We start from the raw sequence: 26,680 nt of genomic DNA, 5'->3' as shown, positions 1-26,680 counted from the left end.
CCCATTCCCAGGAAGCAGGTGTGGCGTTTCTTGGGGTAGCACCAGGGAGTTAAAGTATTTACTGTTTTATCCTCTTGCATTATAAGTTCACCTGCGAAAAGTCTTTGTCGCCAGGTATCTCTGGTCTCAGCCTTTCTGATCACGAGTTTACAATCACATGTGTTCTCTGAACTCCCAACTTTCTCTCTCCTCCCCCTTGGCAGCTGTCTGTGACTGGATTGCTGAGCTCCTGCTCTGCACAGTTCTACCTTTCCTACAGCTCCCACTCTCGTCTCCTCCTGCTGTTTGGTGATAACCTCTCTGCCGTTCTGCGGGTTGTTTTTTGCTTTATTTCTTTATAAAAGCAGAGGCATTTTCTGCCTTCAGACTCAAGCATCACACCAGCATCTGATGGCAGGACTGGGCCCCAGCACATTAACATTTGCCATCATGGATGACTCAGAGAATTACAGCCTCATTGCTTCGGGGTTGAAATCTTCTGCTGAGACCAGAGACCTGATTATTTTTGCATTTCTAGCATCATGTTTTTTAAAGACATCCAGGTCAAGGAAAGGAATTAAGGGAAAACTTTGGATTCTGGGTTTCTAGGCCCTGCGATCTGGATTGGCCCGTCCTCTCCATGTTCCCCAACCCCCCGCTTCGTTTCAAACTGTCCTTCTCTTCCTCTGAGCTAAACTCTTCCCTAGTAATTGTAGCAGAACCAAACAGAAAGCAGAGAGAAGCAAACATCCCCCAAGGTCAAAAACCCAAACCTCCCTTCTATTTGAAAACGTTTCCAGGAGGATTCCTTTCCTAGATAAACTAGAGCTATGCCCTGTTGCAAGGGGAATGGATTTGGTAATTTACTCCAGGCTCTTTCTCGTCCAAAAGATTCAGTGAATTATTCATTCAGTCTAGTTTTATTAACATCCATCCCGGCAATGATGTGTGGGAGTCAGCGTTTATATGGACTCCTGCTTCTTCGTCTACCCTGATCCCTTTTGCATCTCACAGATTAGCTGTAGAAGGAAACACTAAAATATTGCATCCATTAACTGGACACTGCTTTACACCCTGTGCTTCAAAGATGCTGACATGCTATTTCCCCCAGACTAAAGGAGCTAAGGCAGCTATGAAAAAAAATAGCTATTTGTTTCTCTGGGTATCTGCAGCTCCTGCTTCCTGCCAGAAACTGTCTCGCCCTTCATTCCATCCAACTATTAAGATCTACTACAATGCTTCTTGGAAATAGTAAACATTGCCCTGGGTGCCAGATTTTGCTCTGACTATTTCTGGAGCAATCCTTTCAGCCCATCAAGCAGTTTTAAATGTATACTAATGGATTTGACTTCATTGATAGAATAATACAGAACGGCTGAGTGGCTTCCCTCCATTCTCCTCCCTCCCTGGACTTTTTCTGACCCCCAAATATTTCTAATTAGAGTCCCAAATGCTAATTATAATCCTCCGTTGATTATGTTCAGAAAAAAAGGACACAGTCATTTTTTTAAAATGAGTTGTATGAATGTGGTAGGCACCAAAGACCCACGCTAGCAGCAACAGATGGAAATACACAGCAATGCCAGTACAAATTTAAGGAATAAAAAGCTTTACACTTCACCTTTTAAGATCAACACAAGGCAGCATTACTCTGGTGGTGGGCTGTTTGTCTGCCTAGATTTCTATAATGTTGCCTATTGCCGTGGTATCCGGAGGACCTTCCTCAAGAAGTAAACACAGCCATATCTTTCTCCCTCTGTCCCAGCCAGGCCAGCAGCGGTCAGCTGATTGTCAGTGTTGGGATTTCATGTGGTATAGGACGTGTGGGGATGCCCAGGTGTTGTAGTAAATTCTCTAGATTTTTCTTACTTCTGGAGCACCATGCCCCACTGAAGTCAATGAGATCTGAATGTGCTCAGTACCTGTCTAAAACAGGCCACAAGGGTCATAGGCCTTGATTCAGCAAGGCATATAAGCATATGCTTATGTCCCAGGAACTTAAAGTTAAGCACATGCTTAAGCACTTTGCTGAATCAGTCCAGAATCCAAATGTGTTTCCTGTTTCATCTCTCTCTGCATGTATCAGCCCATCAGGTGTTTTTCTTTCACAGTTTCTTCTAGACAGTTTTACCATACATCTTGCTAACCCTCTGTTCCCCCCACTCTTCTTAAGGCCATGGCAATGGGAATGATGACGGAATACTACCACTTCATCTTCACTACTCTGGTAAAGTATCAAATCAATGCAACTCCTTTTACTGTCCCACTCACCGTGAATGAAATGTGAGCGGGTGCTGCATGTAGTCAGCGAGCCGTATGGAATGCTTTTTTCTGGGTGTGTCCTACAGCTCCAGGACCCTGGAGGGGCGGGGTGGATCTGTATTAACAGAACAGTGACTAGGAGGTTTTACTTAGCTTTGGTCTAAAGTCATTTATTTTTTCATTTAAACCGGCCTTCTCACTGAAGCATCATGGAGCTGTTCATGTTAACAGACACGCTGATTCTCCTCTCACGTATGCTGCTTTTCACCCGTGTAACTGCATTTACTTCTCTGGAGTTACTCCACATATACACGAGTGGTGGCAAGAAGAGAATCAGGCCTGCACTATTTATTCAACTTCTCTTCCTCCTGTAACTTTGATCTCAGTGCGACTGCTCACACGCTGAAAGCTGAGCATGTGCACAAGGGCCTTAGCCATTGTGGATGGGATTTGTGGGTGCTGAAATTCAATAGGTGTTGGGAACCTCCTTGCCTGATGCTCTTTTGAGAACCGCAGCATAAGCCTCCTTGCTCTGGTAGATATTTCAACACGGCAGGTTTATTTTGCATGAGAAGAATTCAACTTGAAATGATCTTCAATCTCATTAAACATGGGCTAGTTCCCCTGTGACTCCAGGAGGCATTTTTCTTGGCATGTGTTTGTTTGTTTGTTTTAATTTAGGGTGTTATTGTCTGGGACTCTCCTGAATTTGGCATGATGCTAAAAAAAACTCATGTATCTTTCCCCTTCAGGAAAGAAACATAATAAACTAACCCTTAAAATTTGCAAAACTTATTTTTCAAATACAAAAGACATTTTAATTACTCCTACTGCCATTATCTATTCCAGGCAGCTTTAAGCAGTTCCCAGATAACCTCCTATTAATCAGTCCCAGCTCAGCCTATAGTACATCTCGTGTGTAGGTAAAGCCTGGAGGTGGGGGAAAATGATAATAAATTAATAAATAAGCAATCACAATTAATGCCACTTTCCTGAAATAACAGTTATACCATGGGAAAGACGTTTTAATCTATTGTTCCTGAAGGCAATGTTTTCCTAGCTCACAATGCACATTCTCCAGCTTCGACCGTACTAGACCCATGAATTGGTCTCTAATGTTATAGGGAATGTTTCTGAAAGGTCCCTAGTCAGTGCTGAGTGCACCGTACCAACACTGGGCTGGAAAGCGTCACCATTTTGCCGAACAGCAAAGCTGAGTTCAACACGTCGGGCCCCCTCGTGATCTTCCTTCTAACAGACATGGGAGCCGGCAAGATGCCCCACGAAGCTGTTGTCTGGTGTCAGGCATAGCCCCTGCTTCCACACGAGTTAGGGTTTGATCCTGCAAGGTGCTCAGCACCCTCAGCTCCCGTTGGGGTCAGCGGGACTTGGCACCTCTAGAAGTGGTTCCGCAGCTTGTAGGATTGTGCGGCGCCCGCCCGTACAAAGAGACGTCTCCCTAACGCAGCTGTTCGAGGGTAGGTAAGGAAAGCTGGGGACTCGAACTACTGAGTGTCCTTAGAATCCGTGCACCGAGTTCAGAGTGAAAGAACGTGCACAGGGCAGCATCGCAGGTAGGCGCATCCACCAGCAGAGGAGCTAGAATACCGGGGGAAGAGGGCTGATGTTCTGCTGCTTACTCCACTCATCCAGCTGAGCTCACGATCTCCACTGCACATTGGGCTGCTCTGAAGAGGGCTAAGGCTTAACGCTGATGCAGTCTGATTGTTGGAAGAATGAGGAATACGAAAACTGTTCCCCCGGGGTCGAGCAATAGACGAATAAACCCATAGTCTGAGATAAAGATGATCTTAACCATCCAAACCCCGCTGCGATTAAACATCCACACTCTGAGGTCAGTCACCTGGCATCATTTATGAGAAGACACTCAAGTCTGACTTTTCAGCCTGCTCTTTAACCGAGTCTCTTTTTTTACCTAAAATGTTGCAGGTGAAAAACTGATAATGCAGTTCTTTGTGGGCGTGATTGGTGACTGGACCTGCAAACATCTACATGGCATCAGCTGTGCACTTTGAGGGTGCAAAATAGGAGGGCAGCATTTAAAAATAAAATCAGGCCCTAAAAGCTTATTAAGGTCCAATAGCTGCAACGATTCCCAGTTCTTCTACTGAGCGTGCAGTCACAGAGGTCTGGAATTCGCTGGTGTCATCACACACTGATTATGATTCTGCATTTGGGGCCAATGCTCTGTTAGCTGTTCCATAAATTACAAATTCTGCTTGCGGGAGAGTGAGCCATCAGGGTCAGCCTGTGACTTCACCAGAAACCACATTTGCATGGCGAAGCTGGTTCCTGTTGGGTGTCAGGAGAGATAAGTGTCTCGCCACTAAGATGCACAAAGGCATAAATATCTCAAGTCCTTGCTTCCTCATTGAGAGATTCCCTGTCGTCTCCTGGATGAATCCCCTTAAGGAGTTGCCAAGCTTATTCCTAAACTCAATGCATGCTTGGGCAAAGCTTCCTTACCAGGCAGAGTTCTGGCCTCGCTAACTCTTCCCAGTGCTGCTCTTGAACAGCTAACGAAATCCCAGCAAATTGCTACACGTGCTATTAACATTGCCCAGTAATCTCCCAAGCTGCGGCTGTGTGTTTGCAGTATGCTGCCTGTACAGGCACACTGGCCAATACAGGAAACATGATGGTCTGTTCTTTAACTCCCCCTTGGGTAGAATGGAATTGTGTGGCTGAAGTGGCATATTGCATGGACCATCTCTCTCCTGCATTGAGCATGTACCCAGTGATCCTTGCCTCATTGCACAAGCAATCTGGGCCAGATGACTCACACAGGGACTGCCAGAGACTATCAGACAGAAAAACGAGACTTCACCAGCAGGGGATCGATTAACGGTTAAAATATAACCCAACTTTTCAAAATCCCTTCTGGGAACAAGAAACGTATCCCCATCCTTATCGCTTCAGCCCCTGTGAGCCATAGCAGGGAGACCTCATTACTACCCACAATAACAAAGTGTTGCCAGAAAAGAAGGCACTGGCCCGTGTGGGTGGACACTGAGGCTGGGCTTAATAGGGTGGAAATTCCCCATGAACAGCCATTCACTCTACATTCTAGAAATGCTCTCTCCTTAGACAGCTCCTGTCACCACAGCGATAAGGGAGGGTTTACGAGGCGAAATGACAACAACAGTCGCTCCCTTTCTCCCTTCCCAGCTGGAAAGAGAAATAGTTTGCTGAGTTCCTCGGGCTCCCTGTGTTTGCATGGGCGAGTTGTGTACGTGTGCAGAGGACAGGGGACGTGAAGAAACTGCTGAAGCTGAAGAAATGAGTCCTGTCTCTAGGCCTGAGAGTGGCTGGATCCCAGGTGTTAGTTCTTTCTCAGGGCGGTGAGCTCCATAGCCTGGGGACATCTGGTCCCCTGCACCCATGGGTCTCGCCCATTGGTGTAGAGCTGCACCGTTGTGCGGGATCGTAGCTGTCATGGAGGGAGAGGCAACCACAGGCAGCTAGAGCGTTTCCCATGGAGGCCTTTGTAGGTCAGGAGACACACCCTCCGCTGGACTATGGACTCAGCAGGGAGCTCTCTAAGCGGCTTATGTGAACCCCCTGCTGCAGTAGCAGCTGGCCCTGGAGCAGGCCGGACCACGTGCTTGTGGGAAGCAGCAGGCGCTGCTCTGCTGGGACACAGAGCAAGATTTAATCTGTGACTTGGCTACTTCCTTTGACAAACTCCTCCATTCAATCTGGTGAGGAAACCCGCTGGGCTCAGACGCGCTGTGTCCCAGAGCTGAAGGGGGTGCATTATGCTAGGTGGGATAAAGGTGTGTGGAGTTTACGTAGAGCAGGCATTGCCATCTTCCCTAAATACTGCAATGGGCATTGCATGTGAATACGGTGTGTACGCATAAATAACGCGGCAGAGAATGACTGACTGGGATGGAGATGAACATACTTTCCAAATTCCAGCCTAGTGTCAAAATCAGCCTCAGTTTGCACTTTGGGTTTTTGACATTGAACAAAGAACAGATGCCTGTTGGGTTAGCTTTGGGGGTCAGCCAGGCTGTTCATCTAATCTTGTAGGGTTTTGTAAATGCCTAAATCAACACACCTCGCACATGTCCTGCAGATCTAGGGACTTCACCTCATGTCATTGCAAAATTCCCTGCCTTCCACACAACTTGGGGGTCCCCTCACTTGTACTGTTGAAGACTATTTACATAGGGCAACCAGACAGCAAGTGTGAAAAATCGGGGCAGGCATGGGGAGTAATAGGTGCCAATATAAGACAAAGCCCCGAATATCAGGACTGTCCCTATAAAATCAGGACCTCTGGTCACCCTATATTTACATCAGTGTAGCTGACCCCTCTCAAGGCCAGGGGTCATTTGCATGTGCCCTGCCCCCTGTTAGCCTTCTCTTGAAGGCCCTTTGAGAACTCCAGTGCAGTCAGTCTTGTGGCTAACAGCACCCCCACCCGGGGATGGTTTAATAACAGAAATGATTCAAACAAGCCTTATGGTTCTTAATAACCAAAATGGTTCAAACAATCCCCGAGAGACCCCAGAGGGAACCCCATACGCGTAACACAGAAGTTCCTACCCAGCCCTGGTTTAGTCGGCCACACACCGAGCTCTTCCTCTGACCCAGTGTGCTGCTTCACCCCACTGCTCTCTCCAAGGAGGCCCCGGGCCCCACGGGGGTGTGCCTCTTCAGTAGGCAGGGTTGGCTGGCCTCAGCCCTGCAGCCCTCAGGGACGAGTTGCCCTGGTGCAGTCAGCACTAAAGAAAGTGTCATTTCCCATAAAGGAAGGAATCCCGCGGCATTTTAACTTCCCAGCAGGGATCCTTTTCACGGCTCACATTTCACCCCAGGTCTGGTTCCTGACATCACTGTGGTAGTTAAACCCTGACTTTGATGCGGCGGTATCAGGGTATAATCGAATCCGGCAGGGACGCCAATGGATTTGTATTGCAGTAGCACCTAGGAGCCCGAGCCCTGTCCCAGGACCCTGTTGCGCAAGGTGCTGTACAAACAGAACAGAGACAAGTCTCAACCCCAAGGAGTGTACAATCCATGACTGGGACGATTCATTTTGGGGTGTTTTTCATCACGTTTTGTGGGGTTTTTTAGTTAATCTAGTTTAATTTCTAAACAATGTCCTTTTGAAACAAAAAGTCAAAACAGAAACTCAGCACTTCCTCGGATTTGGCCCAGGAGAATGTGTCGCATGCAAACTACTTTTTTATTGCCTCTCATCTGTTTTAGAGAATGAATCAGCAGAGAGATGGTAGGAATGGGATGATCTGGGATTACAAAATCAATAACAGTTGCAGAAACTGTTCAAAATGAAATATGGTTAAAGCGACTCATTAAGCAGATTATTCCAGGACTGAAGCCCCCTCCTGATTGCCATTCTCTGCCGCGCTCATTCACGATCCCCTCATTTGTGAGCTCCCAGGAAACCTTGTTCAGCTTCATCATCCAGGCAGCTTCCAGTCCCCTTGGGTGAGCTGTTCTTGTTTTTTGCCGAGCTGAACAGCTGTGGTGTGTGCCTGGCGTGTCTCGGATCCCAAACCCATTCAGATTTGTTTCTGAGGTTTGAGCTCCCGACCTCCCTGTACTGAAGTTAATATTCAGATGTGGCAGAGCCAAGAGACGCATTAAGGAAGTGGGCTAACAAAGGACTGCAAATACCCCCTCTCTCCCTGCCTGCCAAGTGACAGCTTTGGGCGGGTTGCCAGTGGAGCTAAGACTGCCTGGCTTCTCTGGCTCTCTCTTTTTTTATTGTATAAAGGGCACGCTCATTCATTTGCAGACTGTGTAAACTGGTCCTAATGTCAAGAAATTCATCTTAGCTCCTCTTCTATAGTGATCTGCAAATTGACATTCCAAATTTGGAGTTATTCTGTCATCCAAGGTACCGTCCAGGACTCAGCACTCAAAGCAAATTTTCCAGGAAAAACCTTAGGGAACATTTATAGGATTAAACTCAAATGCAAAAACAATGCCTTTTAAGACCTCATTCTGCAAGGTGTAGTGGCCAGGCACCAGTCTCAGGGCGAGGGTTGGATGAAATTTTTCAGTCAATGTTTTTCACTGAAAAATTCAGCTTTGAGTCAACCAAAACATTTTGCAAAATCTTATTGAATTTGCCAAATAACAAAAATTAGAACAAAATGGAAACGTTTCATTTCAATATTTTGAAAAAAAACCCCAACATTTTTCAATTCAAAACAATTTAATCTTTTGATTTAAAAAAAACCTTGAAAACTATCAGAGGGGTAGCCGTGTTAGTCTGGTTCTGTAAAAGCAGCAAAGAATCCTGTGGCACCTTATAGACTAACAGACGTTTTGCAGCCTGAGCTTTCGTGGGTGAATACCCACTTCTTCGGATGCAAGTCCGAAGAAGTGGGTATTCACCCACGAAAGCTCAGGCTGCAAAACGCTTGAAAACTAGACATTTCATTTTGGGTTGAGCAAAACGTTTTGTTGTTGTTTTTCATTGTTTGTCCTGTGTGTTTAGATTGTGACGTCTTAGAAAGGAGATTGGCTTTTCCTAGATGTATGTAGCACCATGGGGCCCTGATTCCATTGGGTACTATCAGAATATGATATGGATGGAGCTCTACACTCTGCATTCAGTACGGCAGCACCTTGTATCCCACTTTCTGTGAATCCTGAACTCTCCAGCTTAGTACAAAGACACCACATTAAATAGAGGAAATGAGACAAATAAAAGAAGTCGCAAAAAGTTAAAACTGATTTCTCTCTTTTAAGGATCTTTATGCACTAGACCTGGAGCCATACCGCTACTCTGGAGTGAACCTGACTGGCTTCCGGATCCTCAACGTGGAGAACCCTCACGTGTCTGCCATCACTGAGAAATGGTCCATGGAGCGGCTGCAGGCCGCACCCAGGGCAGAGTCGGGCCTGCTTGACGGGGTCATGATGGTACGATGGTCACTTTAAAATCCCTTTGGCATGCGGGTGTGTTGTCCCTGCCCTGACACAAACGCCACTCCCGTTATATCTGCTCTGAAAGAAAACTGTGGAAATGTCAAGAAAGTTGTTCCCTTTTTGTTTTTAATTCTGAAATTTGGAAACATTTTGACCAGCTCTAATTGTTTTATTGGTATTGTGATTATTTCTTGTTAATAACAGTAATTCTTTGCCTTTCTCTAGCACCCAGAGGCTCCAGCGGGTGCTGTACAAACATACAATAAAAGATTCATTGGGTCACATCTCAGCCAACTTGTCCCAAGACACCTCATCCCAGGGATCCTTCCTCCTGTACTTAGTTGCCCTCTCTTGTAATTGCCTTTTAAATACAACAAAGCTCCCATGGTTTAACCTCTTCAGTCCCAGTACTGCACCACTCTTATTACAGTCCCTCTGTGTTGGCCAGCATGCACGGGGACCACAGCTTCCGTGCAGCTATCTGACTTGTCTTAATGGTGCAACCCCCTGTCATGTCTCCGCCACAAAATCTGGATGCACGTAGACTGCTCAGAAGCTGTTAGTTCAGGCTGTCGCGTGGCTGGGCCATGCAGTGACCATGACTAGGTGCAGTGTAAACCCCACACAGTATGTGCTGGGAATGAGAGGCAAAGGACGGTAGCTGTTTCTTTAATCAGATAGATACTGTATTCCACACCTGGATTTCTCTGTGCCGGCCTGATGCACAGTGATCGCTGAACTGGAAAGGTACCTGATGCATGTGCTGCAAACCCTGGTGCTCCCAGGCTGAGGAGGGAACTCTCTCCTCATTGCTCTGCACAAGCTGCGTTTCAGGTTGGGGCAGGCGGGCGCCGGAAGGGCTGACCGCCCATGAGCACCCTGCTCCTAAGAACAGGCACTGGGAATTCGGGATGCTCATGCTGTTCAGTGTGAGATGCGTCACCAGGGACGTGCCTGCCACTGTGACAAGCTCTTGCACAGAACTCACCAGAGGGTTGGGCTGGATTCAAGACAGCGGTGTGATATTTCACAGGACACAATCCTGCAAGATGCTGAATGCCTCCTGGGAGGTTTGCCAGCACCGCTGCCTTCCACAGACTTCACTGGGAGCTCAGGACCTGTCAGGATAAGGCCTGCAGTTTGGAGCGAGTGATCTGGAGAACGGGAGCAGAGTTGACACGCTTGTGTTGGGAGCTGGGGTTCCCTGCAACTCCTGAATGCTGCTGCTGTTGGTAGCAGCTCCGCTCCCAATAGTTATTACTGGGAGGATGCCTCACCCCACATAAGTGCTGCCTGGCTTCCTTCTGGCCTGCCTCTTCACACCTACCAGGATCCCTTGCATGTCAGAAGCCAAGCACCTGGGGCAATGGTGGAGCCCGCAGCCTGGCAGCTGGCAGAAACGAGGACAGCGGCAGCACTTCTACCATTGCAGCAAGACAGTTGGAAATAACCAGAGGCACTGGCGTGACCTTCCCCCTCCCCAATATGGCTTGTTAATCTTCTGCTCTGCTTGTCACATATGGGGCATTATGATAAAATGCTACTCTGCAGTGTTGCCCGCATGCTGGCTGTGATTTCCAGCCTCTCTCCTTGCCAGCAAGCACTGAACCAGCATGCGGTGTGCTTTCTAATAAATTCTTTAGAAAGCCTCCTTCCAGCAGAGCTGAAAGTTTCTCTCTGCAGCTAAGAGCAGCATCCTTCTAACATCAGACATCTCTGCCCAAGACATCGGAACCCTCCCTTCCCCCACCTCCTGCATCATTCGTTAGCACTTACTAAACCGAGAAATGACCCAGACACACAGGAGAAGTCTCTCCCTTTTTATGTCTTCTGGTCAATGCCAAACATCAAAACGGTGGGCCAGGCTTTCAGAAGTGGGGACCCCAAGCTCTGGACGCAAACAGGGCAACTGTGAGTAATGTTACTCCGTCTCCATACATGTGAGATTTGAAGGAGGACCCTGCAAAAACAATTCCCTCTACTCCAGGAGTTTGCTGGTTCTGGTTCTCTGCCCTGTGTGAAGCAGGAGCTCAGCCTGCATGATCATAATTGTCTCTTCTGGCCTTAGGGCTAGTCTACACTTACCGTCCGGGTCGACGTGGTGAGTTCGACTTCTCGGAGTTCGAACTATCGCGTCTGATCTAGACGCGATAGTTCGAACTCCGGAAGCGCCGCGGTCGACTCCGGTACTCCACCACTGCAAAAGGCGGTGGCGGAGTCGACCTTGGAGCCGCGGACTTCGATTCCGCGGCGTCTGGACGGGTGAGTAGTTCGAACTAGGGTACTTCAAATTCAGCTACGCTATTCACATCGCTGAACTTGCGTACCCTAGTTCGACCCCCGCCCTTAGTGTAGACCTGCCCTTAGACTCTGGGAATGGCTCCCCAGTGAAAAATGTCTCTCTCTTGCAGCTGAAATTTTCCTTGTAGCGGGCTCTCCCCCTATTTCCTGCCTTTCTTTGCTGACTTTTTTTGAGTCTTTCCTCTTCTTCCAACACTTCTCCCAAAATATCTTCTCAATTATTTCGTTTTTATATGCGGCACGTACCCCTAGCTTCGCATGACCCCGGGGAGAGACTATTGCACTGAATGTATGACAAGACCTCAGTTAGTAGAACCCTTTGTTATGTGGGCACTAAGATTTGGTTGTTTACCATCTCTTCTCCATAACAAGGTCACAAAGCTCTCTGACCTCCGGTTTTAGGGTCCTTCCTCCCTACCAAATATGACCCCCCAGAATACTAGCATTGGGGATTTAAGAGCTTCCTCTTTGTTTTAAACAATCTTTAGATTATGCAATGGGTGCACTATCTTCCATAGCTATCTGAGCATACTGGGGCATGCTGCGCTCCACTCAAATGCACACTGAGTCTCTGCAATATCTGCCGTAGTGGTGGATGATAAGAACAGAAGCTGTTTTAGGAGCACGCAGAGGCCACGGGTTTAACGAGCCAGTCCTGTCTGAATTGCTGTTCACCCGACCTTCATGCTTCAGAATCATGTCCTTCCAGCCTCTCCTCCAGCAGCTAAGTCAGGTGTCTTTCATACTCGATCTCTTCTCTGGTAGCTTATTGCAGGGTACGTGCTGCCTGATTTCTTTATACTCTCAAATACAGTTTGGATGGTGGGTCTGATTTTCAGCTACGCCTTAATTTGCTCACTGAGTTTGCATCATCAGAGGCACATGGGGTAGCATTCGGATGCTGAACTCCCAGCCCCGGATTTGTGGGTATAACCAATCAGAGCCATGCAGCTCTGAGTACAGGCGCTATTCGCAGGTGGAAAACCATGACTGCAAAATCGGAGGCTAGCGCTGAACCCCCCGTTCTGGCCCTTTGCTTTCGAAACACCCCTCACCTTTGCGGGGAGTTTATCCCCAGCCACCCTGGCTCTGCCTTTCTAATTTTGGGAACCTCTACCACGGCACCTGGAGGCTCACTCCTCTCCTATGACAACAAAGCCCAGATCCCTTAATCCTTTCTTGGAACGTAGGTTCTTTACCGCTTTTGGTTAGCTTACTCTGCGCTCTCCATGCTAGTTTGGTTTGGGGAATGGACTGCCCGGGAGGGTTCCACATGAGAATTCCTGGCTAATGCACATTAGCTGTAGGTATCTGTGAACTCACCCTGCCCGCTCGGGGTAGAACATTGTGCTGTCTCCTACTCCTCTCCAGTATTCCAACACAATACAACAGAACAGAAAGGCAGCCTGGCCTAGTGGGGGAGGGCACCAGCTTTCTTCCCAGCTCTGCCAGGGACCTACAGTGGGACCTTGGCCAAGTCTCTTTCCTGATCTGTGGCTATGTTTCTCTCCCGCCCTATGCCTCTCTTGTCTGTTTAGCTCTTGGAGATAGGGCCTGTCTCTCCCTATGTGTCTGTAGAGTGTCTAACACAATGGACTCTCAGCTGCAGCCCATACATGCCACCGTAAAACAATTAATAATTACCCACCGTCTGTGTGCTTAAACGTGTCCCAGTGTCCCCCAGACTTACAAGACCCAGTATCCTGTCCCTTAGAGCTGCAAAGTGACGCTAGCAGGATGTAGGCCAGGCTCCTGCTCTTCACGCTTGGCAGGAATAAGGTCATGGGAGTGATTGCCAAGCTGGGACAAAGCATTTTCTCTACTGTTTGATATTTGCTCTGTAGTTTGCTCTATTGTTTGATTTTTTTACAACTGTGGCTACTATTCTTGGGTCTTTGGCATCCATTTTTGTGAAACCAGCAAGGAATGTGTTTTTAACTAGTGGGATTTTCCCCCATCCCTCTTTTAGAAGTGGGGGGGAAAAACGCAACTTTGTCAGTATCTGGAGGTGGGGTGCAGTGTCACAAAGCCATTCCAAACCACACCCCACGCCCCCGCACTCGCTGTCCCATTGTACAGCAATAGCCCCCACTGCCTGAAATGTCCCAGTTTCATCATGGATATTTCATGGAAGCAGGACTGTCAAGCATTGCCACCTGGGTGAAGATTTCACAGCACCAGTGCCCAAGAAAAACTACCAGGGTGGTGGGGGAATTTTTTTACTCAGAGTCCAACTCCTTGCCTGGAAATTTCATCTTGAAATGGGGACGCTTTGCTTTTGTTTTCTCAGGAGGGCAGCTCTGACTTCTCTGTGTTGTTTAGTGGTTCCAACAGGGACTAAGAGTTGGGAGAACAGAGTTCTGCGCTTGACTTGCTGCATGACCTTGGTCACTTAACTTTTCTGTTCCTCATTTTTCCCATCTATAAAATAGAGAGACCATTATTTTTCGGTGCTAGCACTTTGAGATCCTCAAAGAAAACGGGCTACATTAAAAAAAACCTTTTTATATCCACTATTTGTCTGACATATCATTAGAAAGGGCTAGCAATCTGTTCTGTGTGACATGTAGACAGCACAGTGGTAGATGCATTAGAGATACCTAAAAAAGACATACATATAGAGATGGCATTCTCGTAGTCTATGATTTACAGAGATGACTATGGCCCTTTAATGTAACCTAACACTACTGGCAAAAACCTCCTGTTCTGAAGAATTTCTTTGTTGTGTACATATTTATCCATTTAGAAAATGAAAAGAACAACAAAGCCACAAGTTCTGCCCCAAAAGCAAACCCATTTGCTGTGCTGTAGCTGTAGCTATTTCAAAGTTCTGTTGAAGTCTGAAATTTCAGCCTGAGAAGACATATTTTCTGTCCTGATGGGAAAGCCTGTTAGGGTTAAGAGTGGTTGAAATTTTTTCTTCCTTTTTTAAAGGGGTTTCACAAAAAAATGATTTTAAACCAAAGTTTTTAATTTTTGACAACTTTTTTAGTTTTCAAATTAGGGGGGAAATTCCCCTCACAACCAGTTATTATTACTGTGGGTTTTTTTAACCCTGGTGGAGGGAAGAATAAAAAAGTGAGAGAAGGTGGGTTTTCGTTCACAATTTTGAAACAAAAACATAAAAATGCGGAGCGGGATTTCCCCCCACCAAAATGAAATGAAAAATTTCAAAACAAAAAATGTTATCCAGAAACTTTTTATCCAAATCCAGAAATAATTCAGGAATAATTCCAAATGAAAGAAAAAATATCCCCCCCCCCCTTCTCTGACCCTCCCTCCGCACAGAGTCATGAAACATTATTACTTTTTTTCGATCAGCTCTTCTTTGGATCAAGACTGGACTGTTCCACATCTACCCCTCTGAGGGGAATTGAGGACCTGCTTGTCTTTGAGCTATAGCATATCTTGAAAAAACCCGCACTCTAACAGACGTTATGGGCTTCATGCAGAAATCATGGAGCAAGGTTTCCCATGGCCTGAGTTATACAGGAGGTCAGACTAGGTGATCTGACCTTGAAACCTACGACTCTCTAGAAGTTCATTGAGCGCACCATTGTAACGATGTAGAGAATACGGCTCTGTTCTGCTCCCTTTCAGTCCATGGGAGTTTTACATTTGACTTCAATGGGAGCCGGATATGAGGCCTTTGATTACACTCATCTAGAGCTGAACAATTAGATCCCTCAATTAGCCAGGAGTCAGTGTGACTGTAGGTGTCGTTGCAGTAGTCAGCTGGTTCTTGCCTTGGGCTTTGGTTTTTATTTATCCAGCACCCTCCTCCCCCCATTTTACCAGTGGTGCCAACTGTCCCATCAATCTGCTCTCCACTGAAACCATTATACCCAGGCCTTCCTCATAAACGCTCAGAGCCCCCTGCTGCTGGCAACTGTGCGTGTGCTGGAGGGTGCCTGGCCTGCAGTTCCCGAACCGATCAGCAGCATCGGGCTGATCCACCGGCAGGATGCAACCCCTCAGTGCAGAAAGCCCTGCCCTCAGGGGAGCCGTGTGCAACTGTGTTTCAGACGCCAGGGAGGAAAGATGTCAGGATGCAGGTGAGAAGCCAGAGGCGACCAGGGAGAATTTAGAGAAGCTTCTGCAGCTTTGCATGAGATGGATCATGTGTTTTCCAAATGGACCCGGCACCAAATCACTCTGCTGCATTAGTGCCTTTTTGCTTTGGAACTGTTATCAACCCAAATGCTGTTCCCCTTCATTTTAGACAGATGCTGCCCTGTTGTATGACGCAGTTCACATCGTCTCAGTGTGCTACCAGCGAGCCCCACAGATGACTGTTAACTCCCTGCAGTGCCATCGACACAAAGCCTGGAGGTTCGGGGGCCGCTTTATGAATTTCATAAAAGAGGTAAAAGCTTCTTTCCTATTGCTGCAAACCTTCCGTTGGCAACGTGGGGGTGGGGAGCAGCCGTTCAGAGCCCAGATTTAGGAGCGGCACAGTGGCTAGACAACGCACTTACGAGCACTACAGACAACCCTTGCAGAGATGGATGGGAGCAAGGATCCAGGAGTCAGATTGTTTGTATGGCCCCTTTGGGACCAAATAAGATGCGCTTGAAAGTAAATGTGGTGATAGAACAGACTGTGCAGCTCTCATCTGATAAAGGCCAATAACCAGAGTCTTGAGATCGCTGGGCTAACCTGAATCCTGGTGAAACACCCCTGACTCTGGCGGAGAGAGAGCTGGGCTAAACCTGACCAGTCACAATGGTCCAGTAGCTAGGATCCTGGACTGGGAACTTCTATTCCTAGCTCAGGTGTGACCCTGTGCTTGTACCCTTTGCCTGTCTTGTCTCCAGCCACTGCTGTCACTGTTTGAATGTCCCCACATACACTGTCAGCCCCATCTGCAGCTGGAGCTGCCTGGCGCCCCATCCATCAGGGGGCTAGAGGTGGGCTGCTTTGAGCTGTGCATGTTGAGGCCTGGTATAGAAAAAAATCCCTGATGCAGCTGGCTAGTGTGTGAAAACTCCACTCCTAACCAGGAGCACAGCCAGAGCTCTTGGGTGCACTGGAATACTTTTACAGGAGGCATTTTAGAGCATTAGCCCAAGTGTGTCTGTGAATGAGAGTCCAGGCCTGGATTGGGGCCTGTCTGTAGTCAATTGTAAAAGTGCATTTGTTGATCTAAAAACCGATATTTAACTAGAATTGCAACTCACAGTGGTTTACGCTCTTTGCAGATGGTTGATCTTCACCCCTGTGCAAAAGGCTTGCATGAGGCTTATGCACCACTTACATCTCACTTACGTCCTCAAAATAGTTTCAGTGGGGTCACAGCAAGACACGAGGAATGCGCTAAAATCTCCAGTGCTGTTACAGACGCTCACCTGTGCCTGCTCTGGGCTGCTCTCCTTACAAGGCAGTTTCCTAGCAGAGCGAGAGCTGTTTGCCTCTTGCAGGAACAGTTGGTCGGTGTCCACAAAAAGCACTTGACACAGGTCTGGGGGCAAAACTGGCAGCGTCTTGCATCTCTGCCCGTGTGCTGATTGCCCAGTTTTGGCAGAGCGGTGGATTTAGTAAGATGGGAGTCCAGGAAGTGAAGAGGGAACTTCATTTCCTCTGTTTTGTGTAATTATAAATTCCCTGGGTTCAGCCCATGTAACTGTTTGTTTGGCTTACGCATGCAAACAGCAGCGGTACACTAGTGATTGCGAGCGGCAAGCTTACCAAATCACTGCGCTGCAGGGAGGCTGGAACGAGACGTGGCCAGGAGAGCAGCCATGCAGGGCATGTTTCAGGGAGCTACTTTCTTACCAGGCCTGTCCTCTGCTTACTTGCTGTGTTTTGGCTCCTGCCAGTGTAACGTAGCTCACCTCCCTGGGAGACAATCCTAGCCTGAAAGCACTAACGAAGAGTGAGGGGTGAGCGGCAGTTCCCTAGTGCTGTGCAAAGGGCATGTTGTGGGGCCTGGGATGTGGTCCTGCCAGTAGATAGGTGCAAGCACTCTTTGGGATTGCTTTGGGATTAAGGGCTGGAGTCTCATTGACACAAAGGCTCCTTTACACTGCTCTGGCTGCACCTTTTAACATGGGAGTAGTATAATCAGGCCATAGTATTTTATGCTATTACTGGAGCCATGGAAATAATTCTCTCTCTTCTTCCAAGGCTTTGCAATGGTTAAACTAAATTCTCTTCTTTCTGTGGCAGAAAAGTCAATGAAAAGATCATTATTTATTGTTTATTTCTTATCTGTATTGTGGTATTGCCTACGGGCCCATCAGGGTCCCCCTGTGCGAGGGCCTGTACACACACAGAGTGGGAGAAAGTCCCTGCCCTGAAGCACTTACAATCTAAATAGACAAGACAGACCAAGGGCGGGAGAAAGGAAAGATTATCCCCGTTTTACTGGGACATTGAACTGCCACTTTGCAGGCTCTGAAAATCTTCTGTTCTCTCTCTCTGTTTGTTCCCTTCTGCAAGGAGCTGCTCCTGTCGGCTGCCAGAAGAGACTGTTGAATAATTTCATTTGTTGCCTCCTTTTGCAAATTACTCTGAGCCCTCCACTCCAGTGGCCGCCTGTTGTTCCCCTTCCTGGCACGCTGTCAGCTACTTGCAGGGATAAGCTTCCTCCACTGCAGCCAAAACACATAATAACTGTGCTCTCTGAGCGCCGGAAAGGACAAAACAGCAAATGCAGAGGGATGTCCCGCTGCAGAGCCCAGGCCCCTTAGCCCCGTGTTCCTCACGGAGAGAACTGTGCCAATGTTTGTTCATGCCGCACCAGCAAACACACACTGAGGGCTTGTCTTCAGCAGGATTTTTTCAGAGCTGTGATTCGCCAGGGGCCCAGCCTGGCTTGTTGTCACTCGTCAAGGGCATCCCGTCCTGTGTGGGAACTGTCGCCCTGAGAATGGCTGGGCGGTGGTTTGGGCTCCTCTCACTGCCGCAGCAGCCGAACAGGACACGGGGTTGAGACTGGGCAGCTCAGCACCCTGCTGAAGTAGCAGAGGAAGCCAGGCGGGTCGCCTCGTTGGCTAGCAGGCTGCTGTCACCTACCAGAGCCTCGTAGGGCAGCAGGAAGCCAGGACCAATGGGCAGGGCCGGCTCCAGCATTTTTGCCTCCCCAAAAACAAAACAAAACAAAAAGCCGCGATCGGCGGCACTCTGGCGGCAGCTCTACCGCTGCCCCTTCATTCTTCGGCGGCAGTTCAGTGGCAGGTCCTCCCCTCCGAGAGGGACCAAGGGACCCGCTGCCGAATTGCCGCCAAAGAGCCGGACGTGCCGCCCCTTTCCGTTGGCCGCCCCAAGCACCTGCTGGCTGCGCTGGTGCCTGGAGCCGGCCCTGCCAATGGGCGAGGCAGAGGGAAGTGAGGCCGATATTCCCTTGGCCTCCTTTCTCAGTGCCACCACACTGGATCCCCTCTAAGGCTCCAGAAATGGGAGGGCCTCCCGAGCGCAGGGCAGCCTGCGGCCAGCACCAGCGAGAGATTTAACGCAAATGAGCTTCAGAACAACCTGCTCTGCAGAGGGTAGGAGAACCCGGTCGGCGCTCTGGGGAGGGGAGGTGGGGGAAGCGGCTGAGCTGACCCTTCCTTGTCCAAGTTTATTTTGGAAAGGAGAAAGCAAAGGGGAGACAGACCCTCCTGGGTGACAGGCAGGTGCCGTGTCTCATCAGAGGGAGACGTGTCTCTGGGCTCAGGGGTAAAGCAGACTGAGGGAGATGTGGGGGAGCGCTGCCTGCGGCTGCCAGGAAAAGGAGGGGAGCTCTCCTTGGCTCTAGCTGCCCCTGCCTGCGCTCCGTTTCCCTTGTGCCATTGCATTAATGTGACGTCTCCCTGCTCTGCCAGCTCCGTCACCTGCCTGCGGTGGGCGAAGCGGGAGAGTTCGAGCCCCAGCGAGGAGGTGACGCGCTCAATACACACCTGTGTTTGTTTCCAACTCAGTACTTCAAACACTGTGTGTGGTCACTGGGTCCTGGAGAACTTCCCAGCTGTAGTTCTCACCTGCATGCTTAACTTGGCAGATTGCGTGCAGCGTCCCCGAGCACCCAGGGCAATAGGACTGTGAGGTGGGGGGCAGCATTCCTTCAGGAATGAACCAGGCGTATCCCAGGGGAGAGTGGAAGGGGGTTGATCTGGGAAGCCTGCCAGTCGTCCTCCCAGCTTGTGCCACCTTCATCATCAGGGGATATTTCTGGCTCATCCCCCCCAGGGAGAGTCACTTGTTAGAGAAGAGCAGGCTGCAGACGAACTCCGCAAGTGGAATGAGTCAACCCAGTAAAGCATGCTACCAGTCTGGCATTTCGGAAAGGGAACAGGGAAATACCAGCCTAAAGCTCAGAGCGTGGCAAGCATACTTCACTCGGAGTGTATGGGAGGATGGTATCCGGGTGTCCTGCATTCAGGGAAATGTCACAAGAAACAGCAGAAAAATTGGCCCTTGTGTCCGTAGACATTCCAGGGCCAGCACTGCACACTGTGGTGACATTAATCACCACTTAGCCTACAGGAGCAGCAGCCATTCTTCAGACCTCTCCTGCCCCTGAAACCAGGGAGTTCCATTTCTGTTTTGTTGTTTATTAAAACACCAGGAGAGTCGCTCTGAGACACAACGGCAATGCCAATATCATTGCACTTTTCATCAAAGTGGGATTGGCTCCAGATCCGCTTGCAGATCTCCCTTTCCCACCATGCCGGGCTCTCCCTCCACCCCAGAACGGGGCTGCAGTTCACAACAGCTGCATGCCCGTGGGGCCAGTGCAAACCCTTAAGCATGTCCTTACGTGCTTTGCTGAACAGGGGTGGACTTATGAACCGGGGCCGAGAAGTTCAGAGACTGACCTCCCAAGTCCAAAGAATCTGAAAAGTTATTTACGTTTATTTTTTAAAAGAAGAAATAAGCAGTTTGTGGGAAGCAGTGGGAGGGTTTTGTTGCTGTTGGGTTTTGTAATGGTGTTATCGAATGATTCATTTGGCTGGTGCTACCGTCAGCAGGTCTCAGAGAAAAACATATGCAAATTATCTGAGCACAGGATTGGAAGCCAGGAGCAACTGAGGTCTAATTAAGGTGACCAGGCAGCAAATGTGAAAAATTGGGACGGGGTGGAGGGGTAATAGGAGATAATTTCCACCCTGGACTAGTCCCTGGGGCCTGGGGTACACTTCAAAAGATTTAGGAGTTTAACTAGTTAGGGCTGCGAAGTTTCACTTATGTAGTTATGCTGGTAAAATTCCTATATTGGTACAAGATGCTTTGTACCAAAAGAGCTTATTTCTCTTTGCCAAGAGTTACTCTCCTAAGCATTTTATGTGAGTCTACCCTGGGGTGCAGGGTTGCTGCCTTAGAAACACTGGCATCGTAAAAGTGGCAAAGGGCCAAACGCTCGAAAGGGGTTGGGGGCTGTGATGCTCAGCCTCATAACGACTGACTTCTAGGCGCCTGGAAGTCACTGCAATTCACATTGCCTGATTGAAGTGCCTAGGCACCTATACAATGAATGCAAAGTATCAGGGGGTAGCCGTGTTAGTCTATATCCACAAAAACAACTGTTAGTCTTTAAGGTGCCACCGGACTCCTCAATTTATTTGGGCATCAGCTTTTGTGGGTAAAAAACCCACTTCTTCATTCAAACAACCCACTTCAAACATTCATTTGCAAACTTAACACCATCAGTTTGGGCTTGAATAGGGACTGGGAGTGGCTGGCTCACTACAAAAGCCATTTTCCCTCTCTTGGTATGGACACCTCCTCATCAATTACTGGGAGTGGTCCACATCCACCCTGACTGAATTGGCCTTCAATATTGGTTCTCCACTCGTAAGGTCCCTTCTCTTCACGTGCCAATATACACTTATGCCTGCATCTGTCATTTTCACTCCATTCATCTGAAGCAGTGGGGTTTTTACCCATGAAAGTTTATGCCCAAATAAATCTGTTAGTCTTTAAGGTGCCACCGGACTCCTCGTTGTTTTTATACAATGATTGGGCAGAGATAGGCACCGAAACTGAGATTCACAAAAGCCAGCAGGCTAAGCTGAAGCCAGCCAGTGGGAGAGGGGTGTGAAGTGCCACCCCTCTCCCGGATCGGGGCCAGTCCAGGTGGCAGGGAGCACGATTCTCAGCCCAGACACCGCTTCGGAGTTAGGTCCCGATGCCATTTTAGCATGAAGCCCAGGATAAGGTGGGAGAAGGACAGCAACCTCCCTCATAACAGTCAGCCCAATGGTTAGGGCACTCACCTGGGAGAAGGGAGATCCCTGTTCAAGGCCTCCCTCCCCCATCCGAAAGGGGGGGAAAGATTTGAGCAGGGATCTGCCTCCTTTCAGGTGAGAGCTGTGGGATATTCTGATGGGGGAGTCCTGCAGTCTCTCCTGTTGAAGATGTGGCACTGTGGATAAATAATGAGCTATTGAAGCAGGGGAACTGGATCCTGGATCTCCCCGTGCTGGGCGAGTGTTGAAACCACCAGGCTCTGCAGCTGTTCTCTGGCCCAAGCAACCCTTGAAGGGAGAGACGTGCTTCTGGAATTTTTACTGCAAAAACTGAAGCATTGAGATGCCTGCCCGGTTTCAGCTGGAGTTTTATGCATTGCAGTGGCCCCAGCCCTGGAACTTAGGTGCCCATCTCCTTCTGAGCATTCAGCCCCAAACTTCCAAGCATCGAGCAGGTCTTCGCCTCTTTGTGCTTCACTTTCCCCATCTGAAAAACGGAGGTGAAAATACTTAGCACTTTTCAACTCCAAAGCACCTTGCAAAGGGTAAATAAACATTGGACTACCCCGGCATGGAGGCAGGTGAGGGGGATTTGTTTGTGTTTGAGTGGCGTTGTCCAACGCTGAAAGCCGTCCGCTCCCCTCCCCCAGACATTGTCAGAGCTGCAAAGACATGAGCAGAAACACAGCTAGTTTTGCACCGACCCAGCATGCCAGGGACACGTCCCGAGATCGATGTTGTACACAAAAGGTGCAAATGTAAATCAGGGCAAGGAGTATAATAGAATTTATGGAATGCTCCAGCCCGTGCTGCAGCATGAGCAATGATGGAGGTGATTATTAATTAATCATGCTCGTCGGGGAGAGAGTATCAGTGTAAGGAGTAATTAAAATGAAGCACTGTACAGCAGTAGCAAACGATGATTTATGAAGCTGAGTAACTGCTGTGCTGACTTCTCTCCCTTCCACAGGCCCAATGGGAAGGATTAACTGGGCGTATTGTCTTCAACAAAACCAGTGGATTAAGGACAGATTTTGACTTGGACATCATCAGCCTCAAAGAAGATGGTATAGAAAAGGTCAGTAAAGTTTGTCCTTCCTGCTAGCTAAAGAGTGAATGAAACCTTCAAAAGATCCACTCAGGCCCCCTGGAAAATGGTGCATCAGCCTCAAAGCTCCTATATCTGCCTATTTGACGTAAGGATATTTGCTGACCTGGAATTGCTCTGCTCCTGTTTCCTGACGTACACACACACACACTCATTCACACACCTGAACCCGCAGCCCTCAGCCCAAGTTGTCACAATTAGTTGCCATGTAAGATTGTTGTGGTAACACACATGGGAAATGGTGGAGCCGCAGAAGCAGAAGAAACTTCCTGAGCAGTCAGGAGCCTGTTTTTTTTTTCCATGCCAATGATGGGAGGGGAAAAAGCCCAACCCAAGTGCTGCCTACACGCTACAGTTTGTTTATGAAGTGTTTTCCCGGAAGCGACAGCAGCTCTTTAAAGCCCCCCTCTCGGTGTGATCTCCTGCTATGAAAATTGCCTAAGGCTGGAAATATCCCCAGTTTGTTACAGCCCTGATTGGCCCTCTTGCAGCCTGAGTTTCGGAGGAGATGATAATGTATGGGGGGTTTTTTTTTGTTGTTTTTTGATATCCGAGAGAGGGTACGAAAAAAATGAGGACAGGTTAGTTTCCTGGCCTGATTGGAAATGTCCCATTTGGATGTGGAGTGTTTGCAGCAGCAATCCTGCTGCTGGGGATGCAAGGTAGCTGCACAAACACAACCATGTAGAATCTTCCTAATTAGCACAGATCCCTGCTGGATACAGGGATATAATGCCACTGAAGTGCAGGGCTGATTCTCAGGTGCTCATGGGGATTTCATTCCTGTTTCATGGACCGCTTTAAAAAACAAAGAAAACTCAAAGCATTAAAACTCCTAAAACATCATTTTCAAGGGGAGAGCAGTTCATTCAGTGGACAGAACAGCGCAGCAAGTTTCCTGAATAGAACAAAGATCTGCACCGTGGACAATGCATACCAAGAGTCACCTATTCACATGCGCTGTGCTCGAAGCAGGCTGCAGATAGTGCCATTACAGTCTCTGTGAGCTAGCTAGCCACGGTCAGAGAGCCTTCAACCTTAGGGATGGGAGAAACCCTGGGGGCTGATTCTTCGCTGCTTTACCCTTAGGTGGTTGCTGACACCTTGCAAAGTGGGTTGCTAGGATTGGTGCCACTGGTAACATCAGCCCACCCAGCTCCCTGAGCCAGTGGACTGCTTACCAATAATGATCCCGGTAGAGTAATAAGCAAAAATGACAAACGTTTTGGATATCATGTGAATCTGAACCTTAAAGTACTGCCAAAATATCTATCAGTCAGCGTAGTTACTCCTCAGCTGTAGGATAGAATTGCTGGCCCTGGTGGTATTTATTACTACTGTGTGTCACAAAATGCTCACAGGATATTGCCAAACCCTGAAGCATATTCCTCAGGGATGTTCAGCTTTTATGTCTAATCTCCATCTAGACACAAGATTTTGTAGCTCTGCTTTTTTTTTTTTAAGCTTTTTGTCTACTTTAGAAAGGTTTTAAAGTATCGATGTCAAATCTCGGTGGACACTAAGATTCTGTTAATAGCTAATCTGAACTAATGAAATGCCAAACGGCATGAATCCCAATATGTACTTTGCATTATGTATAATAGCTTATATTTGTTGAGCTTTAGGATTGTACTTCTGATCCTGCTGCCTCCTGGCTGTTCTGAGGATTAAAGCAGTATTACCCAAACATAATTACATGTTGTTTGACTATCTGACTTGCACAGTTCTCTTAATAGAATATTTGCATTTTTTCTTTATTTTAATTTTTAAGTTAATTAATGCAGACTTGAGTTCCATGTATTTCATTTTTCTTAAGGAAAACTTAGCAAGGGATTCTTAGCGGAGTAGGTAGCACTGCCAAAGGCTCTTTATAGTATTGCTTCTCTTCCCTCTAACAATAATAATCTTCTGATATTTTAACTGCTGCGTGATTGGAAGGAAGGATGGAGGAACGCCTGGCTTTTGTAAAATATTTAGAGATTCTCAGAAAGTTCACGAAAACTCTTTTAAAATTTATACTGTTCTTGCCAAACAGCATTCATTGTTCAAAAACCCGCTCTGTGAATGCAATAAAACCAGGTTCTTGCCAGAGGTTGCTGGGGAGGTTGAATTATTTAAAAAAAAATAGAAAAGAAAAGAAAAACAATCAAGGAAACAAAAACCATAAATAAATAAATAATCAGGAGCTCCTAGCTCCACCATGGGATTGCTCTGTGGACTCTGTTTTCAAGTTTCCATCGCTCATGTGGCCTCGTAGATGAATCGACCTGGATATTCTGCGGTTCCTATTTGCTGTGTCTCTGTCTCTGTCTATTTGGGGACATAACAAGCCTCAGAGGGGCAGCGTTAGACAACCAGCCACAAGGTTAGAATATGCCAGGAGATTTTACACCCGCATTCTTGAGGTCTGGGAGAGAGTGCGGAGTAGCGGTTGCAGCAGGACGACGAGGGGCCAGATCATCTTTAGATGTAAATGGGCGCAGCACAATGGCGTCACTGGAGCGGTCCTTTATGCCAGGTAGGCCCAGGAGTCAGACTCTTCCGGGGGCACTCTGCGTGGCTGTCACCGGGCTTTTCCCCTCCCAGAGCGTCAGGTTGCCCAGTGGTAAAATGGTGTCTCACCGGACAATCGTTAGCGTTGGTCAAGTGGTGTGAGATCCCGGCATGAAAGACTCTACAAAAGATCAGTCAGCTCTAAAACCGGGAGGCAGTGTGGTAGAGTGGATAGGGCACTGGATCAGGATCCAGGAGATTTGGAGTCTAGTCCCAGCTGTGCTGTTAAGCTCCTCTGTGATGATGGGTAATTCCCGGCCTTGGCTTCCCCTCCCACCTGTGTCTGTTTTGTTTGGACTGTGAGCTCCTCAGGGAAGGGGCTGTCTCGCACTTTGTTTCCAGAACGCCTAGTGCTACAGGGCTGCTACACACCACCCTAAGAGAAATAATAATACGGTAAACCTGTTGTTACCAGCTATATCCACGAAGGTGGAGGAAAGTGTATTCAGATGTTAAACGCGGCGCTTTACTGAAAGAGTTTCCTTTCCAAGAAGTCTCTTTGCCTTATTTTTTCGCATTTGCAGTCGTGCTGTTAAAAGGCTTTTAACAACAGTAAAATATAGATGGTGGCTGGACAGAAAGGACCGCTGAATTGTAACATCCCATGCCGCATCTATTCCTGCAGCTGGGGGCAGGCCGGCCATGTGTGTTTGCATTCGTTTAAAAGGGAATTGGACCAAATACCGGTGATGACGCTGGACCAGTCCCACAGCTGGTGTCAATCATCCTAGCGCCCCTGGTTGTAAAGAGACTGTGACATTTTACCTCAGCTAAAGACCCGGCCCTCTATCTCTCGGCAGAAGAGAACTGATTAAAATGAACACTTTGCCCCTGTTTGTGACACTTTATAAGGGAATGTAGGAATTCCCAGATTGGGTCAGACACATGGTCCATGTACTCCAGGATCCTGTCTCTGACAGTGACCAGCGCCAGCTGCTTCAGAGGAAGGTGCGAGAACTCCCTGATGGGCAGTTGTAGGGTAATCGTCCCTTGCTAGAAGTGGGTAGCTGGGAGTTCCTGGCCGGTTGTTTTGTGTCCAGCTCATATTCTTCCCAATGTTAACAGTTTTCAAGGTGGTGCAAACTGGAGCTAAATTAAATGCAGATGGGCTTGGTGTCCACTCCGTGACACTAATGTTATGCCCTTTGTACCTCCAGGGACTTCGATGCAGTTGCCCTGAGTGGAACTGACGGAATGTGGAATCTGCCCACATACAGGATATTACAGGAGTTCATATTTCTGAACTCTCTCTCTAATACCAGTGCCTCTCAGCACTTCTCTCTGCAAGGAGACTGTGATCTCCGGGTGAAATCAAACACTCCCACCTAGGACAAAATTATTTGAATGGAGAAATCTTAATTAATTACTTGAG

The 26,680-nt window shown here is 48.1% G+C and overlaps 1 protein-coding gene across 3 annotated transcripts in view; it reads left to right on the top strand.

Annotated features, from left to right (window-relative positions):
* GRIK3 (glutamate ionotropic receptor kainate type subunit 3) overlaps positions 1-26,680 on the top strand; it is a 211,973-nt gene that overhangs the window by 119,048 nt on the left and 66,245 nt on the right. For all 3 annotated transcript variants that reach the window (XM_044997879.1, XM_044997878.1, XR_006575104.1), the window contains exons 5-8: positions 2,153-2,206; positions 8,995-9,168; positions 15,698-15,841; positions 22,618-22,725. In XM_044997879.1, coding sequence (XP_044853814.1) covers positions 2,153-2,206; positions 8,995-9,168; positions 15,698-15,841; positions 22,618-22,725 — 480 coding nt within the window. The remainder of the gene's footprint in view (positions 1-2,152; positions 2,207-8,994; positions 9,169-15,697; positions 15,842-22,617; positions 22,726-26,680) is intronic.

Source organism: Mauremys mutica, chromosome 23 (assembly GCF_020497125.1).
Source record: "Mauremys mutica isolate MM-2020 ecotype Southern chromosome 23, ASM2049712v1, whole genome shotgun sequence".
In the NCBI taxonomy this organism is placed as follows: domain Eukaryota; kingdom Metazoa; phylum Chordata; order Testudines; family Geoemydidae; genus Mauremys; species Mauremys mutica.
Note: the sequence above shows the minus strand (reverse complement) of the source record. Positions and strands in the feature narration are given on the sequence as shown.